The following is a 13,766-nucleotide window of genomic DNA, read 5'->3' as shown; positions in this document are numbered from 1 at the left end:
TTACAGTACCTATGAATAAATACAAAAAGTCCCCAATCCTACTATTTAGTAGCAGGGCAAAATACACCATATACACAATCTACACGATCTGAACCAATAAATAAATAAATAAATAGGCATGAACATAGGCTAGTACATATCCAAACATGTGCAGGTGTTGGACTGTACATCAAAGATGATCCTTTTTGAAACTTCTCAAGGGAACTTTCAAAGCCAATTTTAGTCTGGACTGTAGATCATTCCATTGTAATGAGAGGTACTCCTCCTTTGCTTGTGCTGCGGGCTGTACCACCGTTAATAATGGTGCATGCATGCTGCCACCTACTGCACAAAGTGTGTAACTTCATGGCACTTTAAGAACTGCATTTTAAAGCCAAGTAAATCCCTTTTGTTGTCTGTCCCCGGTCTCTAGAAGACAAAGAAACTGAACTAATGTCATTTACTGGCTGAAACAGTAAACTGACTAACTACAGTAACTAATTATTTAATTAAGACATTGTATATGAAAAAACTATTTTGCTATATCAGTGTTTTTTTTGGTTCCTTTTTCATATACTTCATGACTTCTAGAACAGAATATGAACAACAGTACGTTTTGGAATATGTATTTATTGACAGAATGTATACATACATTATGCGGGTCAACAAACACTCATCTCTTTAATGTAACGGTACCAGTAGCAGTGTTACATGGGATAGAGCAGAAACCTAATGTAACGGTACCAGTAGCAGTGTTACATGGGATAGAGCAGAAACCTAATGTAACGGTACCAGTAGCAGTGTTACATGGGATAGAGCAGAAACCCACTGAAAATGTTGTTGTTCTGGCTTGAGGCATCATTGAGCTTGTAGGACCCTGGAGGTAGACGCATGGTAACTGTGTCTCCCTCCTCCAGCTCTATGATCAACCCATTAGATACATATTCATAACCCGCTTTATTATTGTATCCTTGGTTATAAATGAGTAGCTGATCATTTCTATACATCTTGATATCCACCCACGATGCTGGTGAATTAAAAAAGTGACCTGCAGTGAATCTGAACTGATAAACCCCCTTGACAGCCGATGTAAAAATACCTGAGGGAGAATAAATATTCAGGCACGCAGGGGTCGCAGGCACACACACACACACACACACACACGTACACACACACACACACACACACACACACACACACACACACACACACACACGTACACACACACACACACACACACACACACACACACACACACGTGTGAATAAACCATCCCACCATATTGTGGAAAACAAGATGCTGCTTTTCACTTTTCAAACAGTGGTTTTGAGAGAAAAGAGGTCCCGCAGACGGTCTTCACTTATATTACAGTAGTGTATTAATCTACTGAACTCAGTAGCTTAATAAACTGCTGCTATATGTTTACATTTTTTTCATTTTCGTTTTTTCATGTCATATGAAAGCAGGGTATCATAGCTTCAAATTGACATATTGGTTGTTTAGTTTGACCCACCGGTTTTGGAGATATGGCTTATAGAGTATTATGTCTTGCAGAAAACAGGCTTGAAAGGTTCACTTCTGTGGTCTCTAACATTACACCTAGCTACATGTTTAAGCATGTATTTCATATTTACATTTCAGCTCTGACACTTATTTCAGACATGTTTTTCTCCTGTCCTGAACAATTAGTCTTGCCGCCATTACTGTCTGTTTCAAAAAGAGTCACATATAAGTGAAGACAGTGTGCAGGACCTCTTTTCTCTCATTATTCACTGGTTGCCTGCTCCGACGCACCTGTGCCTGTAGGTGTGCATGAGGACTTTTCTCTACAAAACAGTGGTTCTCCCAGGGTTAATCAGTTTAACTACCTTTACCTTGTTTTATAATTAAACTATTAGAAATAGCAGATCTACAAGCTCTCAACACATTGTGATGATGGGACACGTGAGCTTGTAGAGCTGGTATTTTCTAAACATTGTGACACGTTTGGAATAGTCTTCAGATGGGGGTCCATGGTCAATTTAGAGGTGGCATGAAAATGAGAACCACAGATTGATATCATTGTTACTTACCGGTATATAAACATCATTATTATCATTGTTAATTATAACCAATGACATTAAACTTCTCTCATCTCATCCTGTCAATTGGTTTAAATAGGAAGATCTGTGTGCATTAATGTAATATTGATTTAATGTTTGATAGACTGATAGATGTAATTTGAAGAAACAAATTGATTCTATGAATGCAATTAACATGAATTAATCATAACCTACCTGTGGTTGGATCGTATGCGTTGCCGATGTTAGTGAAGACTCTATTGTAGACCAGAGTGGTTTCGGAACTAAATGGTCCAACTGTTCCAGTAACCAAAGCAGCAGAGAAGGCCACCTTTGGTTTGTCTGTGTACACAGCAACATCATCACATTGTTTATAATAGCAATGAATTGGTGAACCAATATTTCTCCAGTGCTTGCTCCATGCCTACATATAATATAGGGAATATTATACTATATTATTATAGAATATTATTATATAATTTATTATATTTATTATTATTATTATTTTAATGCATTTTTGGGTATCAAAAGTTCAGTATTAAGTTGTCATTTTAGAACCTAATGTTTATTAATAATAAATATACTTACTCCTCAGTTCCTGCAGTTGGTTGTCAGTAGCAGACAGCCTTGTTTCTACGGTGGACAGCTGAGCAGCATGGGCTGAAATCAACACAATATTAGCATTAAGTCAATCATTCGTTGTAGTCATTCAATAATCATATTCATTAAATAGTAGTTTAATTTGCTCTCCCATGTGGATTAGGAATGTTAATAGTTAATCGTTAAGTGATTAATTGATTGTTAAGAAATTCTTCAATTAAACTTAAAGGACCACTTCACCACTTTTCAACCTATCTTCATATAATAGGTCCTCACTAATAATCATGATAAAATGGCATGATTTCTTTCTACTCAGTCTGTGTCTCATAGGAGGGCTGTGGGCAGTTTAGAAACCGTCTTCCAGTGACATCATCATTAGGCAGATTTATTTTTTAAACAATATTTTTTTACAAAAATGTTTAGATTTTCATTAACGTGAGAACGATGGCTTCCATTTTCACATTGCAACTTTTCAGGACTAGAAAGCCTGCAGTTTCTATTAGCTTGTATTCCCCATCGATGATGTCAATGGAAGACGGTTTCTGAACTGCCCACAGCCCTCCTATAAGACACAGACGGAGTAGAAAAAAATGCGCCATTTTCTTCATTATATGAAGATAGGTTGACAAGTGGTGAAGTGGTCCTTTAAGAGTTAACAATTAATGGAAAATACTGCGGTTCTATCATTGGGCCGTTTTTCTGTGAATGTAATGCTGTCTGCGCGCGCTTGTGGCCGAGCAACAAACATGTGGTCCGGTTAAAACAAAGTCCCCCCACCTTGTGGCCGAGGAACGGACATGTGGTCCGGTTAAAACAAAGTCCCCCCACCTTGTGGCCGAGCAACGAACATGTGGTCCGGTTAAAACAAAGTCCCCCCCACCTTGGTAGCCAGTAGCCACAGAAACGTATCAGCTTTTGCATGTGATGTCACAGACAAGACAGGGCACTTTTCATTTCATTGTATTCCTCATGGGCACCGTCGGAGGAGGTGCGACAAAGAAAACAGGAAGACCATCCCTCTGTATGAGATAATACAAAGATGGCATTGCCTGACCCTGTATCTCAAATGGTCAAGCAAATATTTGATTTAAGAATATAATATTCTTTTGTATTTTTTCTGTAAATCAGCTAAATTTAGATTATCTGATGAAAAAATAAACGTTGCTTATCAACTAACCGTTTAATTTGAATTGATCGATAAAGTTATCAATTAATGAATCAATTGATACACATCCCTAATGTGAATGATATGATCAATACAGTAGCCTAAGTTACATTATTAACACACTGGGCTACATCTTGCGCCACCCCTTAAACCTTTTAAAATAGTTCAAATAGCTGATCTACAAGCTCACAACATGTAGATGTAGATCGGCTAGTTGAACTATATTAAAATGATTTTCAAAACAGTATAAAATGGCATATAAGTTTAGGGATAAGGGATATGGGTGGCGCAAGATGGAGCCCATAATCTATTCTCTGAGCTCATCTGAAGTATTTAACACTTAAAGGACCACTTCACCCATTTTCAACCTGTATTCATATAATTGGTCCTCACTAATGTTAATTATAATATATAATATATATATCTGTGTCTCATTGGTGGGCTGTAGACAGTTCAGAAACCTCCCTACCAGTGACATCATCAATGGGGAATCCAAGGCAATAGAAAATTAAGCCTTTTTATTGCTGGGAAAATGTGTATGGAAGCCATTGTTTGCGTGTTTATACTAATACAAATAAAATGTTGAAATGTTGTTTGAAAAAAAAACAAAACAACTAATGATGATGTCATTGGTAGGCGTGTTTCTGTGTTAGTGAGGACCAATTATATGAAGATAAATTGAAAATGGGGAAGTGGTCCTTTAAGACCTGAGGCCGATTCTACAAATCAACAGTTTTCAGAAAAATGTATGTTTCTATATCAGTGGTTCTCAAACATTTGCATGTGGAGGACCCCCAAAATTATATGTAATTGGCCGTGGACCCCCATCTCAAAATATCTTGTTCCAGGGACACCCCCAGAAGCAAACACGTGTAAGAATGTTCCCTTTAAAAATACATACATTATTTCAAAAATAGCTGATCTTAAAGACAAACATTAAACCTGTGTATAGGAGGGGCTAGCTAGCTCAAAAAACACACCTGTGTGAAGTGAGCTCTTACATCATCAAACATCATCATACGTCACATTCCGTGCTTAACTACTAAAATGACAGTTGTAAATTGGTTTTCAATGTCATGGGTCCCGGGACCCAGGGGTGGTCTTTTAGATGGGTTCCTGGGACATTTTATGAGCCCGACTTCAACAAGGTTAGAGTACAGTACTGAGTACAGTATTGCATCCCCCGGAGGGTGACATGATTGTGTCCATTCTCAATTTAGCCAGTCTCAGGATGTAGGATTCAGGCTAATTGCATCACTGTGCAGACACATGCATTTTTAATGGACTAAGTTATTTCTCAACACTTCTCTTTCCTGCCTGCCATCCACTGAACATCATCAAGTTCAAATTACCTTCACTTGCTTTCTCCAAGTCTTCAACCTGAACCTCTGTGGCACCCAGTCTGCTCTGGTGGTCTGCAAGCTGAACCTCTGTGGCACCGAGCCTGGTCTGGTGGTCTGCAAGCTGAACCTCTGTGGCACCGAGCCTGGTCTGGTGGTCTGCAAGCTGAACCTCTGTGGCACCGAGCCTGGTCTCGTGGTCTGCAACGTAGCCCTCTGTGGCATTCAGCCTGGCATGGTGGTCTGCAACGTAGCCCTCTGTGGCACCGAGCCTGGTCTCGTGGTCTGCAACGTAGCCCTCTGTGGCATTCAGCCTGGCATGGTGGTCTGCAACGTAGCCCTCTGTGGCACCGAGCCTGGTCTCGTGGTCTGCAACGTAGCCCTCTGTGGCACCGAGCCTGGTCTCGTGGTCTGCAACGTAGCCCTCTGTGGCACCGAGCCTGGTCTCGTGGTCTGCAACGTAGCCCTCTGTGGCATTCAGCCTGGCATGGTGGTCTGCAACGTAGCCCTCTGTGGCACCGAGCCTGGTCTCGTGGTCTGCAACGTAGCCCTCTGTGGCATTCAGCCTGGCATGGTGGTCTGCAACGTAGCCCTCTGTGGCACCGAGCCTGGTCTCGTGGTCTGCAACGTAGCCCTCTGTGGCACCGAGCCTGGCATGGTGGTCTGCAACGTAGCCCTCTGTGGCATTCAGCCTGGCATGGTGGTCTGCAACGTAGCTCTCGCTGATATTCAACCTGCTCTGGAGGTCTGCGACGTGGGACTCACTCGCACTCAATTTGGCAGCCATTACTGGGAAAACATCACAGAAAAAACGTATATTAAAACAACAATAATATGACAGCTTCTTACAGCTTCGTTTGGACCATCACCATTCCTTTACCTCTCATCAAGGACCTCTGCACCTGGACTTCTCCCTCGCTGGCTGCCACCCTGGCGTCCATGTTCCTGAGATGAACCCGTTGCTCCACCACCATGTCCCTGAGCTCCTTGGCTTCTTCCTCGCCCGCTGCCACCCCGGCCTCGGTGTTCCGCAGCTTCTCCCTCAGTTCTACCACGGTGGCTCCTAGTCTGTGCGCCATTTCTCTCTGCTCTTTAGCCTCTTCCTCCACCTTCCGCAGCCTCTCTCTCTGTTCGACCACGGTGGCCCCCAGGCTGTGGACCATGTCCCTGACCTCCTTCAGCTCATCGCAGTGGTCGGGTTGTTGTACGAGGGTCGCTGGTTCAAACCGAGCCGCCCCGTCGGCCTCGGACAGGCCCAGCAGTAGAAGCAGCAGCGCAGCAGCAGCAGCACCGTAACCCTTCATTCTGACTGAACAGAGTGACTGTTGGGTGACTCGTGGCATCCCTTTTTATGCCCCAAAAACTGTACCCAGTGGAAAGTGAATGTGCAACTGGACACAGTCGTGTTGTAATGATACTGGCTCTGAGAAGAGTGGCTGAGAACATGTTTCATGTAATCAGCTGTCGTTATTCAAATACATGTAGTAGGGTTGTTTTTTCTGTTTTTTTCTGCATGGGAATGCCTTCAGATGTTCAGTTAAATATCAAAAATAGATATGTATTCAATACACATAATATAACCACAAATGTTTTCTGTTGTCCATGCTCTTGTCTCTGTCTAAAGTTCTGCTTTTATTTTCTCCACTGACAAATAATGTCAGACAATGTAAAAGTTACATTTATTTATTTCTTATTTGTAACGTCATGCTACTGCAGAGTATCTGTCAGGCAGTGTTGCATCATTCAAAGATCATTTCAAACTCTAGTCTTGTTGTATCCCTTCACAAGTTATGTCTTCAAAAGATCTGCAGGTCAAGGATTTATTCGCCGTATGGATATTGTAGTCTGTCTAATAAAAAGCAAAATAGATTATATGGTTTCAGCCTGTTATATTAGTGTAAAATACACTAATACTTGGAATGCTTCAGGCAGTCCAGAATGAGAGAAGCAGGGCCATATATTGCCTTTTAACCCTTATGCCTATAGGCTTTTTCACTATTTTTACTATTTGTAAAATACTTCAAATAGCCGGTCTACAAGCTCACAACATGTCGATGTGGATTGTTTATTTAAAAAATAAAATGTTAAAAGGTGTAGTGGCAGAAATTAATATTGAATATGTCCTCTCACTCACTCACTTACTCCCTCCCTCCCTCCCGCAGCCTCCCCTCCAGCCCTGTCCCTCCTCCCCTCCACCACTAACACCTGTGCATTGCAGAGTTTAGGAGTGCATTTGAGGACAGAGGACGAGTGTGTCAGGAGGGCACTCTGGGTCAGAAAGGGGAGCTCCCTCCAGGTTAGCGAGTAGTACCAGAGTGCATTTGAGGACAGACAAGGTGAATCGGGCCAACATGAAACAAGTTGTATGACACTTAAGAAGCATTAACTGTCAGAACATAATGGCGGCCTAAGAAATGATGCAAGGTGCAAAGCGTGCAGAGGTCGTCCTAAAGGATGATCAAAGGTGACGCTGGACAGGTTGCGCGACAAGAATGGTATAAAGGGTCGTGCAAATGTACAGAAAGTCAGTCGCTATCCTGTGCAACTTCTATATCTGTCCATCAAGTCTCCTCTAATAAAGGTTTTTTCAAGAATAGTAAAAGAAAATGCCTAAAAAGCCTAGACGTATAAGCAGTGTTGTTTTCGTCGACTAAAACTAAGACGAAAAATGTTCGTCGACTACCTTTTTCCACTGACGAAAACTAAATGAAAACTATGCTATGGTGACTAAAACTGAGACTAAATATACTGACAATTTCGTCAACAAATAAAAACTAGACTTATAAAAACAAATAAAAACTAGTCCCTTCCTAAATGTTAGGAAGGGACTAGTGGACAAGAGATCCAGTATATGTCATTTTACACTTGGTTGCATACTGAAAACAGCAGATCTACAAGCTCACAACTTATGAGCTTGTAGATCGGCTATTTTCAGCAAGTGTAAAAACATTTTGTTTTGGCGGGCATTGAGGCCCGCCAAAACACATTTTAGTCTACTAAAATCAACTGTAGATTTAGTCGACTAAAACTAGACTAACACTAAGACATTCCAGGTGACTAAAATGTGACTAAAACTAAATGAAAACTATTCAAGAGACTATGACTAAAACTAAAATCAAAATTTGCTGCCAAAAACAACACTGCATATAAGGAGGAGTAATTGGGCTGCATGAAAGATCGGGCCCTAGAATCCCAATGATTGAGGGTTGAAGCAGGAGGTGAAGTGGAAAGTTTAATTCTATATCCAGTCATTTGAGTCAGAGGGTAGCACGAGTTCACCTTTCATGTGTTTACAATGTAAGAATATTCTTAACTATTCTTAATTGTATTGTGATTCGCTATTGCGTTTTTGTCCCCAAGTTACTTTGTTTTTTTATACTATAACATTTTAAAGCAATTAAAAACAATATAGACCATGAAAAGTTGAATCATACACCAGTGGTTCCCAAAGTGGGGTCCGGGGACCCCCAGGGGTCCTTGAGGGAGTTCCAGGGGGTACCCAGCTAAATGATAGTTTGGAACCAAATTAACCCTTGTGGGTCTGTAACTCTGAGAGTGTACAAATGGTTCCATTTGTACACTCTCAGTTAAATTAGCATTGATTTTACAATATAAATTGGGGTCCCAGAGATAGAAATGCCATTAAACGGGAGGCCGTATAGACTAATGCATGTCAAACTGGGGGGTCCTTGAAATTAAACGGGTTGAGAATCATTGCTTAGAGCCGTGCAAATCTTCTCATATGTGGGGTCCCTGGCATTATTTTATTTTTATTTTATTTTTTTCAATGTTTTTTTTTTGTGGCTTTCGCCTTTATTTTATATATTTTATGGAGGGACAGACAGTAGGCTGACAGGAAATGGGGAGAGAGATGGGGGGGAAGACATGCAGTGAAGGCCGTCAGGATCGGGAGTCGAACCCGCGGCACACTGCCAGACTGGATTACCAGCCAAGGTGCCTGGACCACTGAGCCACGGTGCAGGCCCCTGGCATGTATTTTCTAATGGGGGTCCGCGGGCTAATTAGTGTCAATTTGGGGGTCCTTGACATGAAAAAGTCTGGGAACCACTGTCGTACACTTCAGTCAGTCTTATTGTTATGGGAAAGAATAAAAAATCAAGATTCAAACTTCACGATTCAATGTTAAAATCGTGGCATTAAATTCAAACTTCACGATTCAATGTTAAAATCGTGGCATTAATCATCGCGATATTTGCCCACCCCTATTTACAATGCTAACAATATATGTTTACAATGTAAAAATATATGTAACAATTATTAGCAGTTCAGATGCATAGTCAGTCAGTAATTCTACATAGGAGAGAAAAAGGCTGCCAAGCTGCAGCAAACTTATCAGTAGATTCCCACAGTGTGCAACTTATCTTTTCTATTTTAAGAACATGCACAGCCTCGCAGGTCCACCTGCTGAGGGGGTTGAGGGGTGAGGGGGTGAGTGGGGGGTGGTTGGTTTGACGGGAAAACGTGAGGTTTTCTTATAATACTAATATTCTTTGGTCCCATTTCACCTAAAGCCATGTCCCTTTTGCCTGGCAGTGCGTGGGACGTGGCTTCAGTTTGAAATGGAGGCAGGCAGGCAGGCAGGCAGGCAGGCAGGCAGGCAGGCAGGCAGGCAGGCAGGCAGGCAGGCAGGCAGGCAGGCAGGCAGGCAGGCAGGCAGGCAGGCAGGCAGGCAGGCAGGCAGGCAGGCAGGCAGGCAGGCAGGCAGGCAGGCAGGCAGGCAGGCAGGCAGGCAGGCAGGCAGGCAGGCAGGCAGGCAGGCAGGCAGGCAGGCAGGCAGGCAGGCAGGCAGGCAGGCAGGCAGGCAGGCAGGCAGGCAGGCAGGCAGGCAGGCAGGCAGGCAGGCAGGCAGGCAGGCAGGCAGGCAGGCAGGCAGGCAGGCAGGCAGGCAGGCAGGCAGGCAGGCAGGCAGGCAGGCAGGCAGGCAGGCAGGCAGGCAGGCAGGCAGGCAGGCAGGCAGGCAGGCAGGCAGGCAGGCAGGCAGGCAGGCAGGCAGGCAGGCAGGCAGGCAGGCAGGCAGGCAGGCAGGCAGGCAGGCAGGCAGGCAGGCAGGCAGGCAGGCAGGCAGGCAGGCAGGCAGGCAGGCAGGCAGGCAGGCAGGCAGGCAGGCAGGCAGGCAGGCAGGCAGGCAGGCAGGCAGGCAGGCAGGCAGGCAGGCAGGCAGGCAGGCAGGCAGGCAGGCAGGCAGGCAGGCAGGCAGGCAGGCAGGCAGGCAGGCAGGCAGGCAGGCAGGCAGGCAGGCAGGCAGGCAGGCAGGCAGGCAGGCAGGCAGGCAGGCAGGCAGGCAGGCAGGCAGGCAGGCAGGCAGGCAGGCAGGCAGGCAGGCAGGCAGGCAGGCAGGCAGGCAGGCAGGCAGGCAGGCAGGCAGGCAGGCAGGCAGGCAGGCAGGCAGGCAGGCAGGCAGGCAGGCAGGCAGGCAGGCAGGCAGGCAGGCAGGCAGGCAGGCAGGCAGGCAGGCAGGCAGGCAGGCAGGCAGGCAGGCAGGCAGGCAGGCAGGCAGGCAGGCAGGCAGGCAGGCAGGCAGGCAGGCAGGCAGGCAGGCAGGCAGGCAGGCAGGCAGGCAGGCAGGCAGGCAGGCAGGCAGGCAGGCAGGCAGGCAGGCAGGCAGGCAGGCAGGCAGGCAGGCAGGCAGGCAGGCAGGCAGGCAGGCAGGCAGGCAGGCAGGCAGGCAGGCAGGCAGGCAGGCAGGCAGGCAGGCAGGCAGGCAGGCAGGCAGGCAGGCAGGCAGGCAGGCAGGCAGGCAGGCAGGCAGGCAGGCAGGCAGGCAGGCAGGCAGGCAGGCAGGCAGGCAGGCAGGCAGGCAGGCAGGCAGGCAGGCAGGCAGGCAGGCAGGCAGGCAGGCAGGCAGGCAGGCAGGCAGGCAGGCAGGCAGGCAGGCAGGCAGGCAGGCAGGCAGGCAGGCAGGCAGGCAGGCAGGCAGGCAGGCAGGCAGGCAGGCAGGCAGGCAGGCAGGCAGGCAGGCAGGCAGGCAGGCAGGCAGGCAGGCAGGCAGGCAGGCAGGCAGGCAGGCAGGCAGGCAGGCAGGCAGGCAGGCAGGCAGGCAGGCAGGCAGGCAGGCAGGCAGGCAGGCAGGCAGGCAGGCAGGCAGGCAGGCAGGCAGGCAGGCAGGCAGGCAGGCAGGCAGGCAGGCAGGCAGGCAGGCAGGCAGGCAGGCAGGCAGGCAGGCAGGCAGGCAGGCAGGCAGGCAGGCAGGCAGGCAGGCAGGCAGGCAGGCAGGCAGGCAGGCAGGCAGGCAGGCAGGCAGGCAGGCAGGCAGGCAGGCAGGCAGGCAGGCAGACAGACAGACAGACAGACAGACAGACAGACAGACAGACAGACAGACAGACAGACTACTTTATTGGCAGATTAAAACAATTTCCGAAGTGTCATCAAATTTAGAAATTGCCAACGTGGACTATGCACAAAAAAGCCGAAGCTTGGACCACCGGTGGTCCCCGGACCTCTTGGTTGAGAACCACTGATATGACTATAAGGATAATTATTTGAGCATCCTCACTGATGTACCATAATATACAACTCACTGATGTACCATAATATACGTTCTGTTGAGCATCCTCACTGATGTACCATAATATACGTTCTGTTGAGCATCCTCACTGATGTACCATAATATACGTTCTGTTGAGCATCCTCACTGATGTACCATAATATACGTTCTGTTGAGCATCCTCACTGATGTACCATAATATACGTTCTGTTGAGCATCCTCACTGATGTACCATAATATACCCTAACCCTAACCCCATCCTCACTGATGTACCATAATATACGTTCTGTTGAGCATCCTCACTGATGTACCATAATATACAACTCACTGATGTACCATAATATACAACTCACTGATGTACCATAATATACGTTCTGTTGAGCATCCTCACTGATGTACCATAATATACGTTACGTTATACATCCTCACTGATGTACCATAATATACGTTCTGTTGAGCATCCTCACTGATGTACCATAATATACAACTCACTGATGTACCATAATATACGTTCTGTTGAGCATCCTCACTGATGTACCATAATATACAACTCACTGATGTACCATAATATACGTTCTGTGAGCATCCTCACTGATGTACCATAATATACGTTACGTTATACATCCTCACTGATGTACCATAATATACGTTACGTTATACATCCTCACTGATGTACCATAATATACGTTACGTTATACATCCTCACTGATGTACCATAATATACGTTACGTTATACATCCTCACTGATGTACCATAATATACGTTCTGTTGTATGTTCATCCTCACTGATGTACCATTATATATGTTCTGTTGTATGTTTTCCTTTTCCAATTGTGATCCCAGTAAGGGACACGCGGAGCGGCGGGTACCGTACGGGACCCCCCTGAGCAGCCGAGAAGAGGAGGAGGACCTGGTGGAGATCATGGGGAGACCCTCCACTCCCACCGGGACCCTGGAACCCCAGAGGGCCAGGAAGAGGGGACCCTCCACTCCCACCGGGACCCCCCTGAGCAGCCGAGAAGAGGAGGAAGACCTGGTGGAGATCATGGGGAGACCCTCCACTCCCACCGGGACCCCCCTGAGCAGCCGAGAAGAGGAGGAAGACCTGGTGGAGATCATGGGGAGACCCTCCACTCCCACCGGGACCCTGGAACCCCAGAGGGCCAGGAAGAGGGGACCCTCCACTCCCACCGGGACCCTGGAACCCCAGAGGGCCAGGAAGAGATCGCGGTGTCCCCCTGCACACTTCCAGGACTACTATATGCTGGAGTAAGCACCATTTTAAGTCTGGGATGCAAGAGATTGTGTTAATAATATATATATATATTTTATATATACTGTATACATGTTTTTGTTGTTATTGTTGTTAAAAGCTCTATTTGGTGATGGTAATCATTGATAGAGTGTTTGTTCAGTAACGGGGGTATCTATGTCTCTCCAGCTCTTTAACGAACAGAAAAAATCAGGAGGGAGAAGTCACACAGGATACAGGAAAAGTTAAATTGTATTAGGGTTAGAGTTAAACAAAAAAGAAAGAAATATCAAATTGAAGCTGATTAATTTTCTGTTGTCTAGTAAAGAGATGGGGAGACCCCTGGGGTGACCCCTGGGGAGACCCCTGGGGAGACCCCTGGGGAGACCCCTGTGTTACTGAACAAACAGTCTACAGTACATACTGTAGCAATGACTACCATATATAGAGCTTTAACCAAAACATTATAATAATCAATTTACTGCCGTTAAGCTCATGTGTCAGAGACTGCCTTCACAGACGGCGTGACGTACCGGGGAAAGGTCGCATATAATATAATTCTATATTATTTGTATTATATTTTTATTATTTTATTATCCTTAGCTAATGGGGGGGGGGGCAGGGGGCAGGCTATAGAGTTCAGATAAGAACCATTTTATTTATTTTGTTGGGGTAAGAAGGTAGCTTCTTATCCAAACGATTGTTTGGATAAGAAGCTTTGTCTATGGGTGGCGGGGTAGAGGTGCTAAGCCATGTTATTGGGTAAACAGCCATAGCCACTTCTAAACCTTCTTGGTTCTGTACTTGGTACGTTCATTTTGATTTCAATCTGCATCGAATATGTTCGCGACACAAACACACGCAC

The 13,766-nt window shown here is 45.9% G+C and overlaps 1 protein-coding gene across 1 annotated transcript in view; it reads left to right on the top strand.

Moving 5' to 3' along the window:
• The window catches only part of LOC306925156 (uncharacterized protein), a 29,785-nt gene extending 16,669 nt beyond the window's left edge, over positions 1 to 13,116 (top strand). The window contains exon 10 of the mRNA XM_079503844.1: positions 12,493 to 13,116. Within this exon, the coding sequence (XP_079359970.1) occupies positions 12,493 to 12,922 (430 nt within the window). The 3' untranslated portion in view covers positions 12,923 to 13,116. The remainder of the gene's footprint in view (positions 1 to 12,492) is intronic.
• The last annotated feature ends 650 nt before the right edge of the window (positions 13,117 to 13,766 follow it).

The sequence above is a fragment of the Electrona antarctica genome, assembly GCF_951216825.1.
Source record: "Electrona antarctica genome assembly, chromosome: 6".
Lineage (NCBI taxonomy): Eukaryota > Metazoa > Chordata > Actinopteri > Myctophiformes > Myctophidae > Electrona > Electrona antarctica.
Note: the sequence above shows the minus strand (reverse complement) of the source record. Positions and strands in the feature narration are given on the sequence as shown.